The following is a 21691-nucleotide window of genomic DNA, read 5'->3' as shown; positions in this document are numbered from 1 at the left end:
CTAGAGAGGATTTGAACAATGCGCACTCACACGGTTGATTAAAGTTTCCCACTGACGCTGGTGGGAATCGCTCGGTGCTGGCAGACAAACGGATAGCTGAAAGATGCCGTGAACCACAAATAACACAAGCAGACATTTGAGCAAAGAGATGAAGGGAAGAGATGAGCGGGAACTAAAGGGCAAACAGCTTCAAATCAATTGGGAAAGCCAGACTAAGTGCAGAGTATAAGATTGAGGAGAGGCGAGTGTTTAAGGGGGAAAGCATAACGGCAAATTATAAAAGGAAAGAGGAAAGCAAAAATGCAATGGAAAATAAGTCTAAGAGCTTCTGTGAGGGAGGAAAAATATTTTTGATTGGGGGGGTAGTAATTTATTATAACGCATATTCTTGATTCATGTGGAAAAGGCTGTATAGGAAATTATGTGGTATCCCTGAATATGTCATTCCTAATCCACTTGTCCAACAGAACATGGCTTTTTTCAGCACTGGCATATATTTTTGGATATCCCCGAACTGTGTTCCATTGACGATTTTTCCCAATGATGTACTGTAATATGGAACGGCTAACTTTTTTTAATGTGTACATTAACAGTTATTTGTCGAGCTGAATTATGCTCTGTGCTGCCGATGAGGCTTCCAGATGTGAGCCTGTTTCAGGGGGACACTTCAGATCCCCTGGAATTATTTGAGGAAAGGCGGGGAGTTCTGCCTGGCCAACACTCTTCCCTCATCGCCTGGTTGTTTGCGGGATCTTGCTTTGCGCCAACCGACTGCTGTGCTTGCCTACATTTCGAAGCGATTCATTTTGTGTAAAACGCCTTGAGGGATGTGATGAGGTGTTCTATAAATCATAGAATCATACAGCACAGAAGGAGGCCATTCGGCCCATCGAGTCTGTGACAGCTCTTTGAAAGAGTGATCCAGTTAGTTCCACATTCCTGCTCTTTCCCTGTATACCTGCAACTTTCCCCCTTCAAGTAATTATCCAATTCCCCTTTGAATGTTGATATTGAATCTGCTTTCACTGCCCTTTCAGGTAGTGCATTCCAGATCATCATAACTCGTCTTGTAAAAAGAAATCTCATCTCTTTTGCCAATTATCTTAAATCTGTGTCCTCTGGTTAGTGACCCCCCAGACAATGGAAACAGTTTCTCCTTATTTACTCCATCAAAACCCTTATAATTTTGAACACCTCTATTAAATCTCCCCTTAACCTTCTCTGTTCTAAGGAGAACAATCCCAGCTTCTCCAGTCTCTCCACATAACTGAGCAAGTCATTTAGTGCTGTCAGATAGAGCCTGAGGCTGAGTATTGTCCCTTTTTAGGAAAATATATTAAATGTTTACGTCTGCGCCATTGGCAATTCCCTTTCTAATTGGTTATCTCACCATATTCCACAAAAACAACTCATTACCTGACAAAAAAAATCTTTTCTGAATTTCCTGATTTATGATTCATATTTCACAAAAAAACAAATGATCATCACAACCAGACGTAGAAAACAAAAAGGCACACAGCTGCCTTGACGGCACCCAGCCAACTAGGCCTCTCGGCCTCCCATTCAAAAAAAAGAGAGACACAGCTGCCACAGTGCTGCTTGGGCCAAGACATCAGCTCCTTCGGACCGAGTACTGACCGCTAGCAGCAGTGGGGCTGGTCCATTCAAATCCATCGCCAGCACTAGAGGGAATGAGCTCCAGTAAAACCTCTATAAATGGACTCTTCCCCAAAAAAACAGACACTTAGAATTGAGAGACCCAAATAACTTGCATGGTAAAATATACAAGAGGCACTCTGAAGCCACAGATACTCACAAGTTACAAATTTCGCACAGCCTTCAGTGCACCAAGCCCTTTTACAACTTAAACCATGGGACATGCAGCCTGAGAGGTGATCTCATTGACACACATAAGATACTGAGGGGGATTGACAGGGTAGATGCTGCGAGGTTGTTTTCCCCTGGCTGGAGAGTCCAGGACTAGGGGGCATAGTCTCAGGTTAAGGGGTCGGCCATGAGGAGGAATTTCTTCACTCCGAGGGTTGTGAATCTTTGAATTTCTCTACCCCAAAGGGCTGTGGATGCTCAGTCAATGAGTATATTCAAGGCTGAAATTGATAGATTTTTGAACTCCAGGGGAATCAAGTGATATGGGGATCGGGCGGGAAAGTAGAGTTGAGCTCAAAGATCAGCCATGATCTTATTGAATGGTGGAGCAGGCTCGAGGGGCCGTATAGCGGAGCAGGCTCGAGGGGCCGTGCGGCGGAGTGATAGTGGATTGGCGGTTAGGATCAGATCAGCCATGATCTTATTGAATGGCGGAGCAGGCTCGAGGGGCCGTATAGCGGAGCAGGCTCGAGGGGCCGTGTGGCGGAGTGATAGTGGATTGGCGGTTAGGATCAGATCAGCCATGATCTTATTGAATGGCAGAGCAGGCTCGAGGGGCCGATTGGCCTACTCCTGCTCCTATTTCTTATGTTCTTATGGGCCGTGCGGCGGAGCGGGGCCGTGCGGCGGAGCAGGTTCGAGGGGCCGTATGGCCGACTCCTCCTAATTCTTATGTTTTAATGATGCAAAGCTTCTGTATCTGGAACTTTCACCGAGTCGGGATCACTGGCGCTTCCCCCTCCTTGCAGCTTGCTTCCTCTCCGCCGGTCAGCGCAAGGCGGCAGCAGCTTTTTGTGAAAGAAACGGCTTATGTGGAATGGGGAGCTCTTTACCCAGCATGCTCCACGGCAGAGAAACCGCTCTATCTCTGGGATTGGATGTTGGCACGGCTCTCTCCCAGGGGGATAGAGCTGTTTCTCTGCCGCTAAGGTTGCTGCGTAAGGAACTCTCCATTCTAAAAATTTGACAGTACATACATACAATGACACCTGCAAAAAAGGGCAGCTAATGCCAGTCCTTAAGGTGTCCTTTAAGCGCAGGTAGTGCCGCCGATTGGATTTCAACAAATGCATAATGATGACATTTTCATAATGTTCCCAAATGAACTTTTATTCTGAATGAATGTATTCACCCAGTAGAGCATTTACATTGAAGATTTTTCCCTTCTATACTCGGATTGTGTCTGGAATGAGTGTTTTGAACTATATGATACTATAGGGCAATATTGGTGTTTAAGGGCTTAGCATGCCACATAAGCATATAGCATATTATCAAAAACATACTGGCTTGTGCTTGTGATTTATTTTTTTCTTCCTTAGCGCATCGAAGGCCAAGTTTGTTTTCTGGTTAAAACCAGCATTTTGATCAGCGCAGGGTGTGGAGAAGGTAGCAGCTGATTAAAGCGGTTGTTTAAAGCATTTTGCTGAGCAGCACTGCTCAACATAGGAACAAGAGGAGGCCATTCAGCACCTCGAGCCTGTTCCACCATTCAATTACAGGAAACTCTTTTTTATCCGGCACCGACGGGACCGGCGTGGTGCCGGTTTATCAAAAAGTCCGGATTACAGAGAGGTATAGTTGAAAGGTACGAGAGCTCCGTACACAGCAACAAATCCAGGCTTCCCTGTTGCTTAGCAACAGCTGCAGGAACCCCGGCCACAGACCAAGCATCCCTGTTGCTTAGCAACAGGTGCAGGAACCCCAGTTACACGGCCACAGCTCCAGGAACGGCCACTAACATGAAGTAAAACTTACCTGAACCTACTCCTGAATTTTGCCGGTTAGCAGAGATTTCCGGTTATTTAGGTGCCGGTAAATCGAGAGTTTCCTGTAGATCGTGGCTGATTAATACCTCAGCACCTTTTACCCGCCTCAGCTCCCTATCCCTTGATACCCTTACCCAACAAAAATCTATCAATTTGTATCTTGAAAGCTCCAATTGACCCCCAACATCCACAGCCTTTGGGGCAGAGAGTTCCACATTTCTGCTACCCTTTGTGTGAAAAAGTGCTTCCTGATTTCCCTCCTAAATGGCCTGGCTTTAATTTTAATATGATGTCCCCTCGTTCTTGATCTCCCCCATCAGAGGAAATAGTTTCTCTGTACCTTCCTTATCGAATCCTTTTAACATTTTAAACATCTCCATCCGATCAGCCCTCAGTCTACTATACTCAAGGGAATACCTGTACAAGCCAAACTTGTGCAACCTGTCCTCAAGTTAACCCTCTAAACCCCGGGATCATTCTGATGAATCAACAGTGAAGTCGACATCAGAATTAGCTATGCTGATCGGGTGGGCACCAAAATCATTTGGGTTCCTGAGCAAATTGATCACTTTAACCAGACTCTTTCAAACTCTTGTTCGTCATAATGATACAGCACGGAAGGAGGCCATTCGGCCCATCATGCCCGTGCTGGCTCTTTGAAAGAGCTCCCCAATTAGTCCCACTCCCCCTGCTCTTTCCCCATAGCCCTGAAAATTTTTCGCTTCAAGTATTTATCCAATTCCCTTTTGAAAGTTCCTATTGAATCTGCTTCCACCGCCCTTTCAGGCAGCGCATTCCAGATCACAACAACTCGCTGTATAAAAACATTTCTCATCTCGCCTCTGATTCTTTTGCCAATTTAAAGGGAGCTAACACTGAGGGGGATATGGGGAAAGAAAGCCAGAAATAAATACCTCCCCACATACCATGTACACACCCACAAACAGGATGTGCTTTTTTTAAATAAAGAGTATATATCCTCTCCTTCCTTTTGAGAGGGAATTCAGTTTTAACAGATGTGGTACAGACGGTCAGTCAGCCTCCGCATCGAGTCTCTGTCAGAAAAGTAATCAAGCAAGAAACCGGATTGGGGGGGGGGGCGGGTCCTGAGAGGAATAACTGAATCCTGTGCTAGTTAAACTGACATGCAGCACCATAGATAACATTTCTTTACCGGTGAGTTCTGCCTTCACTGATGATCGTCTCACACTGTGTAACTAGGGCAGCTGGGCTCATTTGGAACCACTTCGACCTGTGAGTCAGAGAGTTCCGCAGTTCAACGCCCACTCCGAGGTGACTGCACAATTGAGGCTGACACGCCAGGACAGTACGGAGGGAGGTGCTGACATTTGGACACGGTCTTGTCTGCTAGGCTCGCGTGGGTGTTAAAAGATTCCATGGCGCTGCTCAAGAAAGAGGAGGGAATTCTCCTGGTGTCTGGGCCAACATTCCCCCCTCAACCAAAACCACCAGAAACAGACTCCGGTATCTTGCTGTGTGCAACTTGGCTGCCAGGTTTGCCTACATAAGTCGTTGCACACCAAAAATTAATTCATTGAATGTGTAAACACAAAAAGGGCTTGCATTCATATAGCGCCTTTCACAACCTCAGGGTGTCCCAAAGCGCTTTACAGCCGATTAAGTACTTTTTGAAATGCAGTCACTGTTGTAATGTAGGAAACGCGGCAGCCAATTTACGCACAGCAAGCTCCCACAAACAGCAATCTGATAATGACCCGATAATCTGTTTGTGATGTTGATTGAGGGATAAATATTGGCCCCAGGACGCCACTGCTCTTCTTCGAAATAGTGGCCGCGAGATCTTTTACGTCCACCTGAGAGAGCAGACGGGGCCTCGGTTTAACGTCTCATCCGAAAGACGGGCTTAAAATGCTTTGAGATGTTTGAGAGATGTGACGAGGCACTATATCAAATGCAATTTACACACTGTTCCCAGCCAGCTTTTTCTGTCATCGTCGTTGGCATTCTCGCTTCAACATTTTCTGAAGGCATTTCATTTTAAAACTGCATTCAATTAAAGTTCATCATCATCAATTCTAGTTGAACAGTAACTTTTTAAAAAAGAGATCCTGAAGTTTCTCTCTTACGGAGCCGCGATAAACTGAGAGACGGACATGCACATTTGCACATCAGTACACGACCTAGAAACTGTTCTGATAAAATCTCCGCTGAGTTCTAAGTGATCAAGAGTGGGCAGTAGGACTGTAGAGAGTGAAGTTCGAGTGGTTTCTGGATGCTGCTGGAATCTCAATTAAATTGTGGCTTTCCGTGCCCTTTCTGCTATCTGTAATTTTTAAATATGTGCAGATATGCTGTGGTCTCAGTAAAATGAAAACCACGTTGATGACATTTAACAGCAGGGCTGTAAATGATACTGATTGAAAACACTGAGGTTACTGTGCTATCACTGCAGAAGGATGCTAATGAGATTTTGGGGAATTCTAAGGATGTATGGGGACCAGATATTTACGGCAACTGAATGAGCAACATTCCGCTTTTCACTTGAGATCCACCAGGATTTTTACTGGAGTTTCTGGGATCGTATTTCCACAATTCTGCCTCTTTTCCCATGAAAACAGGAAAGCGGTAAAGATATGGAGGGGCTCCTATTCTCGATAATTGGGGCCGCTGGTTTACGATGGCTCAGTAAGCTTCCTCTCGGGTCCAGTTTGACCCTAGTTGGTACAGCTGGGTGGAGGAAGAAGGAGGCGGTGGTGTTTCACGATGGAATTGGACGGCAACTTTGAGGCCAGCTTTAAATATCGTGCGTGGTGCAGGCAGGCAGTTCTGGCTTCAGTAAAGGATTTTCACCAATACTGTAGTGGCCCTGTCGGTGTTACGCCAGAGTGATGGAACACGGGGTTTATTCTGGCCTCTTGAGCATCCCCGATATTCATCGCTCCAACATCGGCGGCCATGCCTTCAGCTGCCTGGGCCCTGAGCTCTGGAATTCTCTCCCTAAACCTCTCCACTTCTCTACATCTCTTTCCTCCTTTGAGATGCTCCTTAAAACCTACCTCCATCTGCCCTAATATCTCCTTGTGTGGCTCGGTGTCAGATTCTGTTCGATAATCGCTCCTGTGAAAAACCTTGGGATGTTTTACTACCTTAAAGGTGCTGTATAAATACAAGCTGCTGTTGGTTGAGAACTCAGTCTGTTGAGTTCTTGATCTCAACCTTGCCGTTATGGAGAAGGTCCGATGCTTCACCGGGAATGGAGGGCTGCTCCCTTGTCCACTCCTGGTAGCTGGTCCAAAGCAGCATTCACAGAATCACAGAAACCTCACAGTGCAGATAGAGGCCATTTCGGCCCATCGAGCCTGCACCGACACATATCCCACCCGATCCCCGTAACCCCTACATCAACACATATCCCACCCTATCCCCGTAACCCCACGTATTTAATCCCCCCCTAACACTAAGGGTCAATTTATCATAGCCAATCAACCTAACCCGCACATCTTTGGACTGTGGGAGGAAACCGGAGCACCCGGAGGAAACCCACGCAAACACGGGGAGAATGTGCAAACTCCACACAGACAGTCACCCGAGGCCTGATTCGAACCCGGGTCCCTGGCGCTGTGAGGCAACAGTGCTAACCACTATGCCACCGTGCTGGGAATAGATTCTGTTCCTCTTGGCTGTAGTTGGTCCATGGCCTGTGGAAAATAGTTTGGGAATGATGTTTGTAGTGAGTGAAGACCTAAGAGACCGGGTCAGAACAGTTCAAATGTAATCATTGGCCCAGAAATTCGGGTCGGGGGCTTCCCGCAGGTGCAAGCCCCCGATCTGCACTTACCTAGCACGCCGGCCATTGAGCTGTGGGATTCCGATCCTGGGCCTGCTCCACCTGCCGGCGCGCAGTGCTTGCGTATCCCAGGGGCGCAGTTAGCTGGAAGCATCCCCTGGGATCACGTGGGCCATGGGGAGCCAATCGGAGCAGGGAATGCTTCATTCATAAGATTGACAGGAAGAGCTGTCAAGACTTATAAATACTACGGCCCCAAAACATCACTAAATCTTCAAATAAATTTTTTTTTAAAATCACTTTTTAAATAAACTATAAATTACATGAAATAACTATTTTAAACAATTTAAATTTTTGAAATTTAAAAAAAAAAATTCTAACGGGGCTGAAAATAAAATTACCTTGCTTTAAAGTATTTATAAAAATAATAAACCTGTGGAAAAAATGTTTTAATTTTAATTAATTCACCACTTACTTTGTAAAAAGCAGGCCTTGCGACTGCTTTTTATATGTCTAACTTCTGGAGACTTACCCTCCCGGGAAAACCTGCAAAAAAAAACGAAGTTCGATGTGCACGCGCTGCCTCCCCCGCGCACGCGTTCGACCTCTGAACCCCTTCGTTCAGGGGATCGGAAGTGCCGGTTTCCCGCGCATGCGCAGTGCATGCAGGAAACCGGCACTTCCATTGGGCCTACGGGCGAGTACCCCGTGCGTACTCACCCGTGGAGACCCGAATTTCTGGGCCATTGCTTTAAAACCTTCCAGAGCAGCCTGTATTAATTGGATTCTACAGATATTTTCCTCCTCTGATTCCCTATCCAGCTGGCTCTGGTGTATCACATCGTCAGACTGGACTGGGTCAATGTGCGGCATCAAGTGTCAGATACGAAACGCGAAATTGACCATCGCACTGCAGAGTTTACAGTTAAAATCAATTTCTGGACTCTCGGTAATCAACGTTAAGTCATCCAACGATCTCAAAGCAAGCAAGACTTGCATTTCTATAGCGTCTTTCACTACCTCAGGGCGCCCCAAAGCATTTTGCAGCCAATGACGTGCTTTTGAACTATAGTCACTGTTGTAATTAAGGATATCTCTGACTCATCCATGGTATTGATCACATAATCTGGGGCACTATAGGTAGAAACAAACTGCTTCCGGTGGCTGATGGTTCTACAATAAGGGGACATAGATGCAAGATCAAATCGTAGAATCATACAGCACAGAAGGAGGCCGTTCGGCCCATCGTGCCTGTGCCGGCTCTTTGAAAGAGCTCTCCAATTAGTCCCACTCCCCCTGCTCTTTCCCCACAGCCCTGCAAATTTTTCCTTTTTAAGTAGAGATCTAAGTCACACACCATCCTGACTTGGAAGTATATCGGCGTTCCTTCATCGTCGCTGGGTCAAAATCCTGGAACTCCCTCCCTCACAGCACTGTGGGAGCACCTTCACCACACGGACTGCTGCGGCTCAAGAAGGCGGCTCACCCCCACCTTCTCAAGGGCAACTAGGGATGGGTAATAAATGCTGGCCCTTGCCAGTGATGCCCACATCCCAGGAATGAATTAAAAAAAAAAAAAATTCCCTTTTGCAAGTTACTATTGAATCTGCTTCCACCGCCCTTTCAGGCAGCGCGTTCCAGATCACAACAATCCCCTCTGGCATTTTTGTCAAATATTTCAAATCTGTGTCCTCTGGTTACCGACCCTGTTGCCAGTGGAAACAGTTTCTCCCGATCTACTCTGTCAAAACCCCTCTCTCAAATGTAGTGTATTTAGATTGGAGAGCCGGAGAAACCTTTTTATACAGGGTTGTGAGGCTGTGGAACGCACTAGTGATTGAAGCAATATTTAAGACTAGGTTAGATGGTTGGTTGACGGAGCAGGGAATAAAGGGATATGAGCACAAGGTGGGGGCGCATGCAGGCGGCCTATCGCTCGCGTGCAGGATAAACACAGACTGACTGACCCCCTTTCATAGAGTCATACAGCACAGAAGGGTCCATTCGGCCCATCATCTCTATTCTGGCTCTTTGGTAGAGCTCTCCAATTAGTCCCACTGTCCTGTTCTTTTCCCATAGCCCTGCAAATGTTGCCCCCTTCAATTCCCTTTTGAAAGTTACTATTGAATCTGTTTCCGCCGCCCCTTCAGGCAGTATATTCCAGATTTAAAAAAATTAATTCATGGGATATAGACATCGCCGGCATTTATTGCCCATCCCTAATTGCCCTCAAGAAGGTGGCGGTGGCTTGCTGTGCCAATTCAGCGGGTCCGGAGTCACATGTCGGCCAGACCGGGTAAGGACAGTAGATTTCCTTCCCTAAAGGACATCAGTGAACCAGATGGGTTTATACAACAATCCGGTAGTTTCATGGTCACCATTACTGATACTAGCTTTTTATTCCAGATTTATTTAATTAACTGAATTTAAATTCCCCAGCTGCCGTGGTGGGATTTGAACTCACTGTCCGTGGATCAGTTAGTCCAGGCCTCTGGATTATTAGTCCAGTAACATAATCAATATTGTAAATTCTAGGTAAAAATCTAGCTGGTGTAAGGTTGGTGCAATATCCATGTTTAAACTGCAATAACTTTATCTTTAGCCTATAACGAGAAAAAGTATTTAGGTGGTGTAGAAAGACTTAACATGCATGTCTCTTACCTGTAAAAATCCTTCCCCGGAAGTGCCCTTGCCTCCCCAATGGATTTATTACTGGATTGACTGTTGGCTCATCTGCAGTAAATGTGAATTGAGCGAGAGAGAGAGAGAGTTTGCTTTCTTTCCTTCCTTTAATACACTGGGATTGCAGTTGGGAATGAATGTTTGTCTTCGATTCCCACCTTTCCATTGTTTTCAACTGGAATATGATGGACGTGTGTTGCAGTAGCATTTGTATCCCCTTGTCATTAGTGGTGCAATGTATGTATGTGCATTTTCTTCTATTTGGCTTGCATCCGAACCGCTGATGTTTGCATTGCCATGGCAATGGAACAAACAGTTTTTAGTCCACTAGCTTAAACTCTTTCTTGTGCTCCTGTCAACACTTTCCATTCTTCAAAATGGAGAGCATGAGCTATGTGGCTTCATAGCTGGGAATACATGAGCCATGTAGCCTGCAGCATTCAACGCACATGACATAACTGGGCTGACGTTTGAAATTTGGTCGTGTCCCGTGGCTGTGTAGTTGTTTTTGAGGCCTTGTATTGAACTCTGTTGCAGAACAGATGTACTGTATAACCACAAACCCGCGACCTCTACCACCTAGAGGGACAAGGGCAGCGGGTGCATGGGAACACCACCACCTCCAAGTTCCCCTCCCAGTCACACACCATCCTGACATTGGAAATATATTGCCGTTCCTTCATCGTCACTGGGTCAAAATCCTGGAGCTCCCTCCCTAACAGCACTATGGGAGTACCTTCACCTCACAGACAGGCTCACCACCACCTTCTCGAGGGCAATTAGGGATGGGCAATAAATGCTGGCCTTGCCAGCGATGCCCACATCCCAGGCATGATTAAAAAAAAACTGACAGGTGATTGACAAAGTGTCTAGAGGTTGGATTACATCTAAAAGATAAACTCACTTCACAGCACCACAGGTGGGGGGAGAATTTAAGTGGTGCAATGCTGTAATACTGTGTTTCTTAATCACACCATATTTTACCAGCGTAAGCAGGTGAGACCAGTTGTTTCTACTCCTGGTTTATGACCATGACTAAAAACACAGCAGGTAACTAGAGAAGGGGCAATGTAGCTGTTAGCTTTTCGTTTCCACAGATCTGTACAGCGGACTGTTTTTTTTGTATTTGCATACCACATAGATCTGAAATGCCTTTTTGTTTCCTTTCAGCTCCGTGCTGTGTGGCAACGTGCAGTGATAGGAGCCCGCATTTCCAGGCCGAACGGCCCAGCCTCGTACAATGGGCTCCGACGCACTTTACTCAGACAGGCACCCCCATGCCGAGCAGCTCACGTCACACCGAAGGTGGGTTCTGGAAATGGAAAGGGCTAATCTGTATACAAACCACGCAGAGCATCAGATGCAGCCTCCATTTCTTCCCTTCTCCCTCTTGCCCCCACCCCTCAGGTAATCGTGTTCACACTCAAACTGTTCATGTTGCTAATATGTCTGTCTTTACTTTGGCTGCCTCAGCTCATCTGCTGCTGAAACCCTCATCCATGCCTTTGTTACCTCTAGACTTGACTATTCCAACACACTCCTAGCTGGCCTCCCACATTCGACCCTACGTAAACTGGAGGTCATCCAAAATTCGACCGCCCGTGTCCTAACTCGCACCAAGTCCCGTTCGCTCATCACCCCTGTGCTCGCTGACTTACATTGAAAATTTTTTTTTTCACTCATTTATAATTTAAAAATACTATTAAAAAAGGTAAGTTTATTTTTAGCCCCGTAAAAAATTTTAAAAAGTTTTGTTGAAAAAATTAAAAAAAAATATTTAATTTAATGTAATTTTAACTAATTTTAAAAACATGATTTCAAAAGAAAATTATTTAATGTTAAGCAACGCCTCAATTTTAAAATTCTCATCCTTGTTTTCAAATCCCTCCATGGCCTCGCCCCTTCCTATCTCTGTAATCTCCTTCAGCCCCACAACCCCCCAAGATATCTGTGCTCCTCTAATTCTGGCCTCTTGAGCATCCCTGATTTTAATCGCTCCACCGTTGGTGGCCGTGCCTTCAGCTTCCTAGCCCCTAAGCTCTGGAATTCTCTTCCTAAACCTCTCCGCCTCTCTACCTCTCTCTCCTCCTTTAAGACGCTCCTTAAAACCTACCTCTTTGACCGAGCTTTTGGCCACCTGACCTAATGGCCCGTATTTTCCAATCCCTACGGGTGTGTAAGAGCTGTGTACCCACCCGTAAGGACCTCGCAAGTGCCGGTTTCAGGCATGCCAAGAGTTGAAAACCGGCATTTCCGATCTGTCAAGAATCTTGACGGATCCCGCGCCTGCCCTGGAGATGGGCCTGTGCGGGGGGAGAGTTCCGCTTTCTGCACAACCTCTGCCCGCTGAAATCCCGTAAAAATCTTACGCCTGGTAAAAGCATGAGTAAGGCCTGCTTTTACCAGCATAAGAGTTTGAAAAAAGTAAAAAAAAACACTTTTTTTCCCACTCATTTATAATTTTAAAATACTTTTTAAAAAAGTTAAGTTTATTTTTAGCCCCGTAAATTTTTTTACTTTTTTTGGTTGAAAAAATATTTAATTTAATTTAATTTTAACTAATTTTAAAAACGTGATTAAAAAAAAAATAATTTAATGTTTTGATGTTTTTTGAGTGATCCCCATTCATACTTCCGACATGTCTAAGCGGAGAGACCTGTCGAAAGTATGAAGGGGGATTCCCTTCTCCCATTGGCTCCCCATGGCCCACTCGATCCCAGGGACGATTGCGAACCGCCTGCACCCCTGGGATACCTGGGCCCTGCGCATTTCGACTGTGGAGAGGCCCAGGAGCGGAAATGGCCGGACCTCGGGAGCCCTCCGGTAAGGGCATAGATTTTTTCCCGATAGGAGGCCTCCGCACGCAGGAAGCCTCCGATCGGAAAATATGGGCCATCATCTCCTCATGTGGCTCGGTGTCAGATTTTCCTTGCTGACGCTCCTGTGAAGCACCTTGGGATGTTTTACTACGTTAAAGGCGCTATATAAATGCGAGTTGTGTTGTTGCGTACCCTAGTATTTTATTGCAAGCTTTGCCAAACAAATAATCCTCTGGTGAGCCTTGACTGACAATTTGTTCTCTCTTTTATTAACAGCTTTCCAATGTGAAAGATAAGGCTCAGCCTGTTGAGGAAGAACTGGGCCCCTTCACCAAACTGATAGAAGCCATGGGATTCACAGGGCCCCTGAAGTACAGCAAATGGGTATCTCTTTAAATTTGCACTAATGAAGGTGGGTGGGGGGTGGTGTCTCTGCTGGGAGGTGGTGTCTCTGCTGGGGGGGGGGGGGGGGGGGTGGTGTCTCTGCTGGGGGGGTGGTGTCTCTGCTGGGGGGGTGGTGTCTCTGCTGGGGGGGGTGGTGTCTCTGCTGGGGGGGTGGTGTCTCTGCTGGGAGGTGGAGCAGTATCTTATTCTTTGTAGCGGCAGTAGTCGGGATTCGCAGGTCTGTTACTGCTTGGTTTAGATACGGAATAAAGCCTCTTTCACGTTCTCTTCCCCCCCCCCCCCCCCCCCCCACCCCCAAAAAAGGAAAACCCAACTTGACACCAACGATGGTGGAGCAACTCTTGCTGCAACATAGAATCATGGAAATTTACAGCACAGCAGGAGGCCATTCAGCCCATCGTGGCCATGCCGGCCGACAAAGAGCGATCTAGCCTAATCCCACTTTCCAGCTCTTGGTCCGTAGCCCTGTAGGTTACGGCACTTCAAGTGCATATCCAAGTATTTTTTAAATGTGATGAGGGTCTCTGCCTCTCCCACCCTTTCAGGCAGTGAGTTCCAGACCCGCACCACCCTCTGGGTGAAAAACTTTCTCCTCAACTCCCCTCTAAACCTCCGACCAATGACTTTAAATCTCTGCCCCCTGGTTATTGACCCTTCTGCTAAGAGCTGCGGCCTAACTAGTGTTTTATACAGTTCAAGTATAACCTTTCTGCTCTTATATTCTATGCCTCGGTTAATAAAGGCAAGTATCCCGTATGCCTTCTTAACCACCTTATCTACCTGGCCTGCTACCTTCAGGGATCTGGACCTGCACGCCAAGGTCCCTTTGTTCCTCTACACGACTCAGTGTCCTACCATTTAATGTGTATTCCCTTTCCTTGTTAGCCCTCCCCAAATGCATTACCTCACACTTCTCCGGATTGAATTCCATTTGCCACTGTTCTGCCCACCTGACCAATCCATTGATATCTTCCTGCAGTCTGCAGCTTTCTTCTTCATTATCAACCACACGGCCAATTTTTGTATCATCTGCAAACTTCTTAATCATACTTCCTACATTCAAGTCCAAATCATTGATATATATATACCACAAAAAGCAAAGGACCCAGTACTGAGCCCTGCGGAACCCCACTGGAAACAGCCTTCCAGTCACAAAAACACCCTTCGACCATTACCCTTTGTTTCCTCCCTCTGAGCCAATTTTGGATCCAACTTGCCACTTTGCCTTGGATCCCATGGGCTTTTACTTTTGTGACCAGTCTGCCATGCGGGACCTTATTAAAAGCCTTGCTAAAATCCATATAGACTACATCAGACGCACCACCCTCATCGACCCTCCTTGTTACCTCCTCAAAAAATGCAATCAAGTTAGTCAGACATGATCTTCCCTTAACAAATCCATGCTGACTGTCCCTGATTAATCCGTGTCTTTCTAAATGAAGATTTATCATGTCCCTCAGAATTTTTTCCAATAATTTTCCCACCACCGAGGTTAGGCTGACTGGCCTGTAATTACTTGGTCTATCCCTTTCTCCCTTTTTAAACAACGGTACCATGTTAGCCATCCTCCAGTCCTCTGGCACCACACCTGTAGCCAGAGAGGATTGGAAAATGATGGTCAGAGCCTCTGCTATTTCCTCTCTTACTTCTCTTAACATTTCATCCGGGCATGGGGATTTATCCACTTTCAAAGATGCTTAAACCCCTTAATACTTCCTCTTTCACTATGTTTATTTCATCTAATATTTCACACTCTTCCCCGATGGCAATGTTTGCATCGACCCTCTCTTTTGTGAAAACAAACGTGAAGAACCATACCCGTGCCTTCCGATTCCACACACAGGTTACCTTTATGGTCCCTAATAGGCCCTACCCTTACTTTAGTTATCCTCTTGCTCTTAATGTATTTATCTTTGGGTTTATGGCATGGCATCTCTCCCACTTCAGATGGTCTTTCCGAGTTTAAAGCAAAGTAAGATCGATCTTGAATTTATACAGTACTTTCACAACCGGAAGTCCCAAAGTGTATTACAGCCAGTGAAGTACTTTTTTGAAGTGTAGTCACTGCTGTAATGTAGGAAACGCAAAAGCTAATCTGTGCACAACAAGCTCCCACAAACAGCAATGTGTTAACGACCAGATAATTTGTTTTTAGGTTTTAGTTGAGGGATAAATATTAGCCAAGACACCGGGGAGAACTCCCCTGCTCTTCTTCCAATAGTAGCCATGGAATCTTTTACGTCCACCTGAGAGAGCAGACGAGGCCTCGGTTTAACGTCTCATCCGAAAGACGGCACCTCCGACAGTGCGGCGTTCCCTCAGCACTGCACCAGGAGTGTCAGCCTAGACTTTGTGCTGAAGTCTCTGGAGCGGGGCTTGAACCCACAACCTTCTGACTCGGAGGCGAGAGTGCTGCCCACTGAGCCACGGGCTGACTTTCAGTTAGACTATCCAGTGCTGTGGTGTGTACTAACTAAGAGCTGAACTGGTAGTTCTCAGAGCAGAAAGGAGCACCAAGTTTTCCAGAAACTGGGTAATTAATTTCCAATCCCACTGGCCTCAAAAATATTTTTTATCGCACGTTAAGAACATTCAAAACAGCCCCGAGGGAAATAGTTAGTGCTTTACCTACGGTGTGATGAGTAACATTAACATGGGTCAAATGTGAAGCAGCTGTGAGCTAACACAACTAAACGAGTTGCTGCCAAATCTATCGGAGGCTCAAACTTTGAGGGCATGTATTTGTAACAAGATTTGTCCTCGTGAAACAGCAAGCCCAGGTGAGAGTGCTGGTGCTCAGGGCCACTTTTTTTTTGTTCTTTTATGGGATGTGGGCCTCGCTGGCAAGGCCAGCATTTATTGCCCATACCTAGTTGCCCTTGAGAAGGTGGTGGTGAGCCGCCTTCTTGAACCGTTGCAGTCCGTGTGGTGAAGGTTACTCCCACAGTGCTGTTAGGGAGGGAGTTCCAGGATTTTGACCCAGCCACGATGAAGGAACAGTGACATATTTCTAAGTCAGGATGGTGTGTGACTTGGAGGGGAACTTGCAGGTGGTGGTGTTCCCATGCGCCTGCTGCCCTTGTCCTTCTAGGTGGAAGAGGTCGCAGGTTTGGGAGGTGCTGCCGAAGAAGCCTTGGTGAGTTGCTGCAGTGCATCTTGTAGATGGTACACACTGCAGCCACGGTGCGCCGGTGGTGGAGGGAGTGAATGGTTAAGGTGGTGGATGGGGTGCCAATCAAGCGGGCTGCTTTGTCCTGAACCTATGATGGAGGGAAGGTCGTTGATGAAGCAGCCAAAGATGTTTGGGCCTAGGACACTGATGGAATAAGTCAGATTCCATCTCGAGATGGAATACCTGTGATTTTCGTTAGGCAAGTGTATTAACGTTTACTGAACCAAGGCGGGTAGATGGAGTTAAGATACAGATCAGCCATGATCTAATTGAATGGCGGAACAGGCTGGAAGGTGTGAATGGTATCCACCTGTTCCTATAAATGTGCAGTATCAGCTCCCCACGTTTATTTCAGCCTGTACCAGACAGCAGATCTGCAGACCCACATTTTTGTGGGTCTACAATGCCACAGATTCCCTAGATATCGGGTTGTTTACACTAGGGAATGAAGCCGATGGAAGGAGAGCTGCGTATCTGCGGTTGGCTACACTCCCCCTAGTGTAAAAATGTCTAATAAAAGGCTTCAGTTGGATTCACTGATACTGGGTTCCCTTGCACTGGCTACGCGGGGATGGGAAGCTTAGTACAATGAAGTTTCAAGTCTGGATTAACATACCCCTGTGGGTACAACTGATCTTATCTGTAAAATATGCTAATAGGTATGTACATAGAGGGCGTATGTAAAAGCGTTTCCTCTGCCCACCTGGGGCTCTCTTGCCGTGCCGGAGCTCCGAGTAGAGCGCTTGTTTTGGGAGCCTCGTATCGGGCATGCGGACAATGTGACCCGCCCATCGGAGCTGATTGAGCGTGGTCAGAGCTTCAATGCTGGGGATGTTGGCCTGAGCAAGAACACTGACGTTGGTGCGCCTATCCTGCCAATGGATTTGCAGGATCTTGCGGAGGCAGCGTTGGTGGTACCTCTCCAGTGCTTTGAGGTGCCTGCTGTACATGGACACCCACAAAGCCTCCTTGAAAAAGTGTAACATCCCCACCGACACCTGGGAATCCCTGGCCCAAGACCGCACAAAGTGGAGGAGAAGCATCCGGGTAGGCGCTGAACACCTCGAGTCTCATCGCTGGGAGCAAGCGGAAGCCAAGCGCAGGCAGCGCACGTCAACCCAAGCACCCCACCCACCCGCCCATTCAACCACCATCTGCTCAGACAGAGACTGTAGGTCCCGCATTGGACTAATCAGTCACCTGCAAACTCATTTTTAATGTGGAAGCAAGTCATCCTCGGTTCCGAGGGACTGCCTAAGAAGAAAAGAGAAGTATGTAAAATCTCACCTCCAAACACAAAGTAGGAGGGATCATGAATCTATTTTCTCTGTATCTTTCCATATTTGCCCACACCCCTTGACCCTCCTTTCTATAGTGTACAAGCTTAATGACGACGCTATTGATTTCTAGCGGGTGTGATTCATGTTGCTTTTCTCGTTTATTTCCCTTCTATGTTTTGGCTCCTATGTCTGCACTTGCTGTTCTGATCATTTTTCTTTCTTTATCACTGTTTTTGTTACAGAAAATTAAGATTGCCGGCCTCCGCATGTACACCTGTTGCGTGGAGAGAATAGACTACGATGGCTTGTTTGAAAGTATGTACAGACAGGGTTTCTCTGCAATTTGCTAAATTTGAGCTGCATTTAATGCATTTATTCTTTGAAGGTTTCACTCATTCTTTTCATCAGGGATGCACAGTTGCATTTTGGTGAAATTGACTCCAGCTCCGAAGGCACTCCCCATTCCGCCAGTCTCAGGCAGTCTGCTGTTAAATGCAAAATTAAGCCCACTGTCAAAATGATTTCCAGCCTATTAAAACCTTTCGAGATCTATATTGAAGCCAGGTCAAACATTCAGTCATGCACTCGGGATTTATCTCCATGTTTTCAAATTATGGTCATCAAAACAAAATGGGAATTGCGGAAGGATCGTTTACTAAAAGGGGGGGGGAAGATTACTGGCACAGTTGGTGGAACAGGAAAGCTTGATGGGTATCGGGAAGGACCTCGACCGATTCTTGTCAACCAATGGGATTCAGGGCCATCAGAAATGCACCAAGATACCACTGTGGGTAGGCGGGCTAGATAGGTGCCTGAACTGGCTGTGGGTTTCAAAGCTTCATCGGCAGTGAGTTCTAATTGTGGAACGTGCCCGATTATAAAAGAAAGAATGAATGAACTTAGATTTCTATAGCGCCTTTCGCAATCTCTGGACGTCCCAACGTGCTTTACAGCCAATGAAGTACTTTTTGAAGTGTAGTCACTGTTGTTGTAATGTAGGAAACGCGGCAGCCAATTTGCGCACAAGCAAGCTCCCACAAACAGCTATGTGATGATAACCAGAGGGGGGGGGGGGGGGGGGGAGGGGGGGGGGGGGGGGGGGGGGGGTTCGGTGAGTGGGTTTATCAAAAGTCCGGATTACAGAGAGGTATAGTTAAACGGTATGAGAGCTCCGTACACAGCAACAAATCCAGGCTTCCCTGTTGCTTAGCAACATGTGCAGAAACTCCGGCCACAGACCAAGCGTCCCTGTTGCTTAGCAATAAGTGCACGAACCCCAGTTACACGGCCACAGATCCAGGAACGGCCACTAATATGAAGTAAAACTCACCTGAACCTACTCCTGAATTTTGCCGGTTATTTAGGTGCCGGTTAAAAGAGCGTTTCCTGCAATCTGTTTTTAGTGATGTTGGTTGAGGGATAAATACTGGCCAGGACAAATATTGCTAGTAAAAGCTGGCAGCTTCACTGGAAAATAATGCGGAAAGGGGCCTCAATAATTTGCATTTGAAATTTAATTATCACGGCCTCTAAATTATCCAGTGTATTTAACGGACATGGTTTTGTGGCTGGAGAGTGGATTTGAAGCTTCACTTTGGAAAAAGAGGAGGCTTTTGGTGACCTAATTGAAGTCTTCCAAGATGGTGATGAGAATTGACCAAAATTGTCCAGGCAAATTGCTCACTGTGGCGAAAGGTTCAACTATCCGGAGACTTCATTTAAAAATAGGAGTTTCCAGGCCCAGCTTCTTCATCCCAAAGGTAACCTAGCTGTGGGATGAGATACCCGGGAAGGTCACTGAAGCAGATCTAAATCTACGGCAGTCTGAACAGCGAGTCGCACCACAGCAAAACTGAACCATTGCCGTAAAACTTAAGAGCTTACAGTGTCCATATCGGATTATAGGAACAGGAGGAGGCCATTCAGCCCCTTGAGTCTGTTCCGCCATTCAGTTAGATGATAGCGGATCTGAATCTTAACTCCTACCTGCCTTGGATCCGTAACCTTTAATACCCATGCCTAACAAAACCCGAAGAGGCTTTATTATCCCTGGTCCCTATCGATTGCCATTGTCCATCACAATGGCATTCAGACTGAGACAGGCCGACCTTATAGACTCATAGAATGGTTACAGCACAGAAGGAGGCTATTCGGCCCGTCGAGCCCGTGCCGGCTCTCTGCAAGAGCACTTCAGCTAATCCCACTCACCGGCCCTTTCCCCGTAGCCCTGCATATTTTTTTCTTTCAGGTACTTATCCAACTCCCTTTTGAAAGCCATGATTGAATCTGCCTCCACCACCCTTTCAGGCAGTGAATTCCAGATCCTAACCACTCACTGCATAAAAAAGTTTTCCCTTTGGTTCTTCTGCCAATCACCTTAAATCTGTGTCCTCTGGTTCTTGACCCTTCCGCCAATGGGAACAGTTTTTCTCTATCTACTCTGTCTAGACCCCTCATGATTTTGAACACCTCTATCAAATCTCCTCTCAACCTTCCCTGCTCTAAGGAGAACAACCCCAGCTTCTCCAGTCTATCCAAGTAACTGAAGTCCCTCATCCCTGGAACCATTCTTGTAAACCTTTTCTGCGCCCTCTCTAAGGCCTTCACATCCTTCCTAAAGTGCGGTGCCCAGAATTGGACACAATACTCCAGTCGAGGCCGAACCAGTGTTTTATAAAGGTTCATCATAACTTCCTTGCTTTTGTACTCTATGCCTCTATTTATGAAGCCCAGGATCCTGTATGCTTTTTTAGCCGCTTTGTCAACTTGTCCTGCCACCTTGAACGATTTGTGCACATGAACCCCCAGGTCCCTCTGTTCACGCACCAGCTTTAGAATTGTACCCTTTAGTTTATATTGCCTCTCCTTGTTCTTCCTACCAAAATGTATCACAATTATGCTGAGTAACTCAGTGGGGTGGAAGTTTTAACCTATGTGGCTGTACACTTGGATTTCCAGCACATTGCACCACGCACTTATCGCTGTGACAGCCTTTGTGGTTTCCTCTTTTTTTCCAAGTAATTTTTCTAAATGTTTCAAGCATAAAGAAGCTGTTAGTTACTTCAAAGTCTCCTTTCCAAAACCACGTTGCTAGAGGGAGGAAACACCCATCCTGCGCTTTCCTCTGAAATTTAGCCACAACCTTTTATTTTTTTTGATTCGTTTGTTCTTGGGGAGGGTCCCTTTCTGTTCTAGGTAAAGAGCGACTCTAAATTAGGCTTTCTAAATTTTTTTTTTTTAAGAAGTAGGCAAACTAAAATGACTCCTTGTTTCTGTGTATGCAGGATGCAGTTTATCAGACACTCTGAACTCCTGGTTCCTCGTCGCTCAACTTCATGTCTGGTGAGTGAACTCAAATCCAAATTGGGTGCCTTTGCGTCTCCCGTGCGCGCCCCCGGGCGGCGCTAACGGGGCGCAAATGGCTTTGCGACTGTGCGCGATGCTGACATCGACTCTTCCCTCCCCCCCCCCCCCCCCCCATATTTGACGGGAGTGTTGCGGCGGCGCTACGGCATTGCAACCCGCTCTCCTTCGCCCGCAGATCGTGACGTCTTCGCCATGCGCATCGCCCCAGTAACGCCGCGGACCTGAAATTGACTTCTGCCCCCACAACAGCGACGGTGGAAAACATCGACATCTGCAAGAGGCGTGCGTCGGGGGGAGGGGGGTGCGATGATTAAAAGTGAGGTGGCCGAGGTAAGTGGAAAAAAAACGTAACCTTTCCTGTTCTAGTTTTTTTTGCCGGTTCCTGTCCGCGATCGATCAGCCCGGCTCTCTGCTTGAGCGCCGGACTGATCGCACGGGATCGCGGCTGCCTTGGTGGTCCAGGCAGGCACTTTTTAAATCGCAGAGCCTGCGGCGATGGCCCTTCCCTTTAAGGGAGGGAAGGAGCCTTTGACCGCAGCAGCCTC

At 46.7% G+C, this 21691-nt stretch overlaps 1 protein-coding gene across 3 annotated transcripts in view; it reads left to right on the top strand.

Annotated features, from left to right (window-relative positions):
• Positions 1-21129, top strand: part of LOC147080692 (uncharacterized) — a 30900-nt gene extending 9771 nt beyond the window's left edge. The window contains exons 3-6 of one of the 3 annotated variants that reach the window (XR_015077139.1): positions 11275-11409; positions 13200-13307; positions 18023-18095; positions 21065-21129. Coding sequence is in view for 1 of the 3 variants with exons in the window: in XM_085981115.1 (XP_085837241.1) it covers positions 11275-11409; positions 13200-13219 (155 nt within the window). In the remaining 2 variants the exon portion in view is untranslated. Of the gene's footprint in view, positions 1-11274; positions 11410-13199; positions 13308-18022; positions 18096-21064 lie in introns of those variants that run through there. The other 2 variants (XR_015077138.1, XM_085981115.1) reach the window with 2 other exon arrangements.
• Positions 21130-21691: the final 562 nt, after the last annotated feature.

Source organism: Somniosus microcephalus, unplaced genomic scaffold, assembly GCF_052327205.1.
Source record: "Somniosus microcephalus isolate GS21.2 unplaced genomic scaffold, FLI_Smic_1.0 scaffold1231, whole genome shotgun sequence".
NCBI classification, from domain to species: domain Eukaryota; kingdom Metazoa; phylum Chordata; class Chondrichthyes; order Squaliformes; family Somniosidae; genus Somniosus; species Somniosus microcephalus.
The sequence above is the reverse complement of the archived record's forward strand: the minus strand, read 5'-3'. Positions and strand labels throughout refer to the sequence as shown.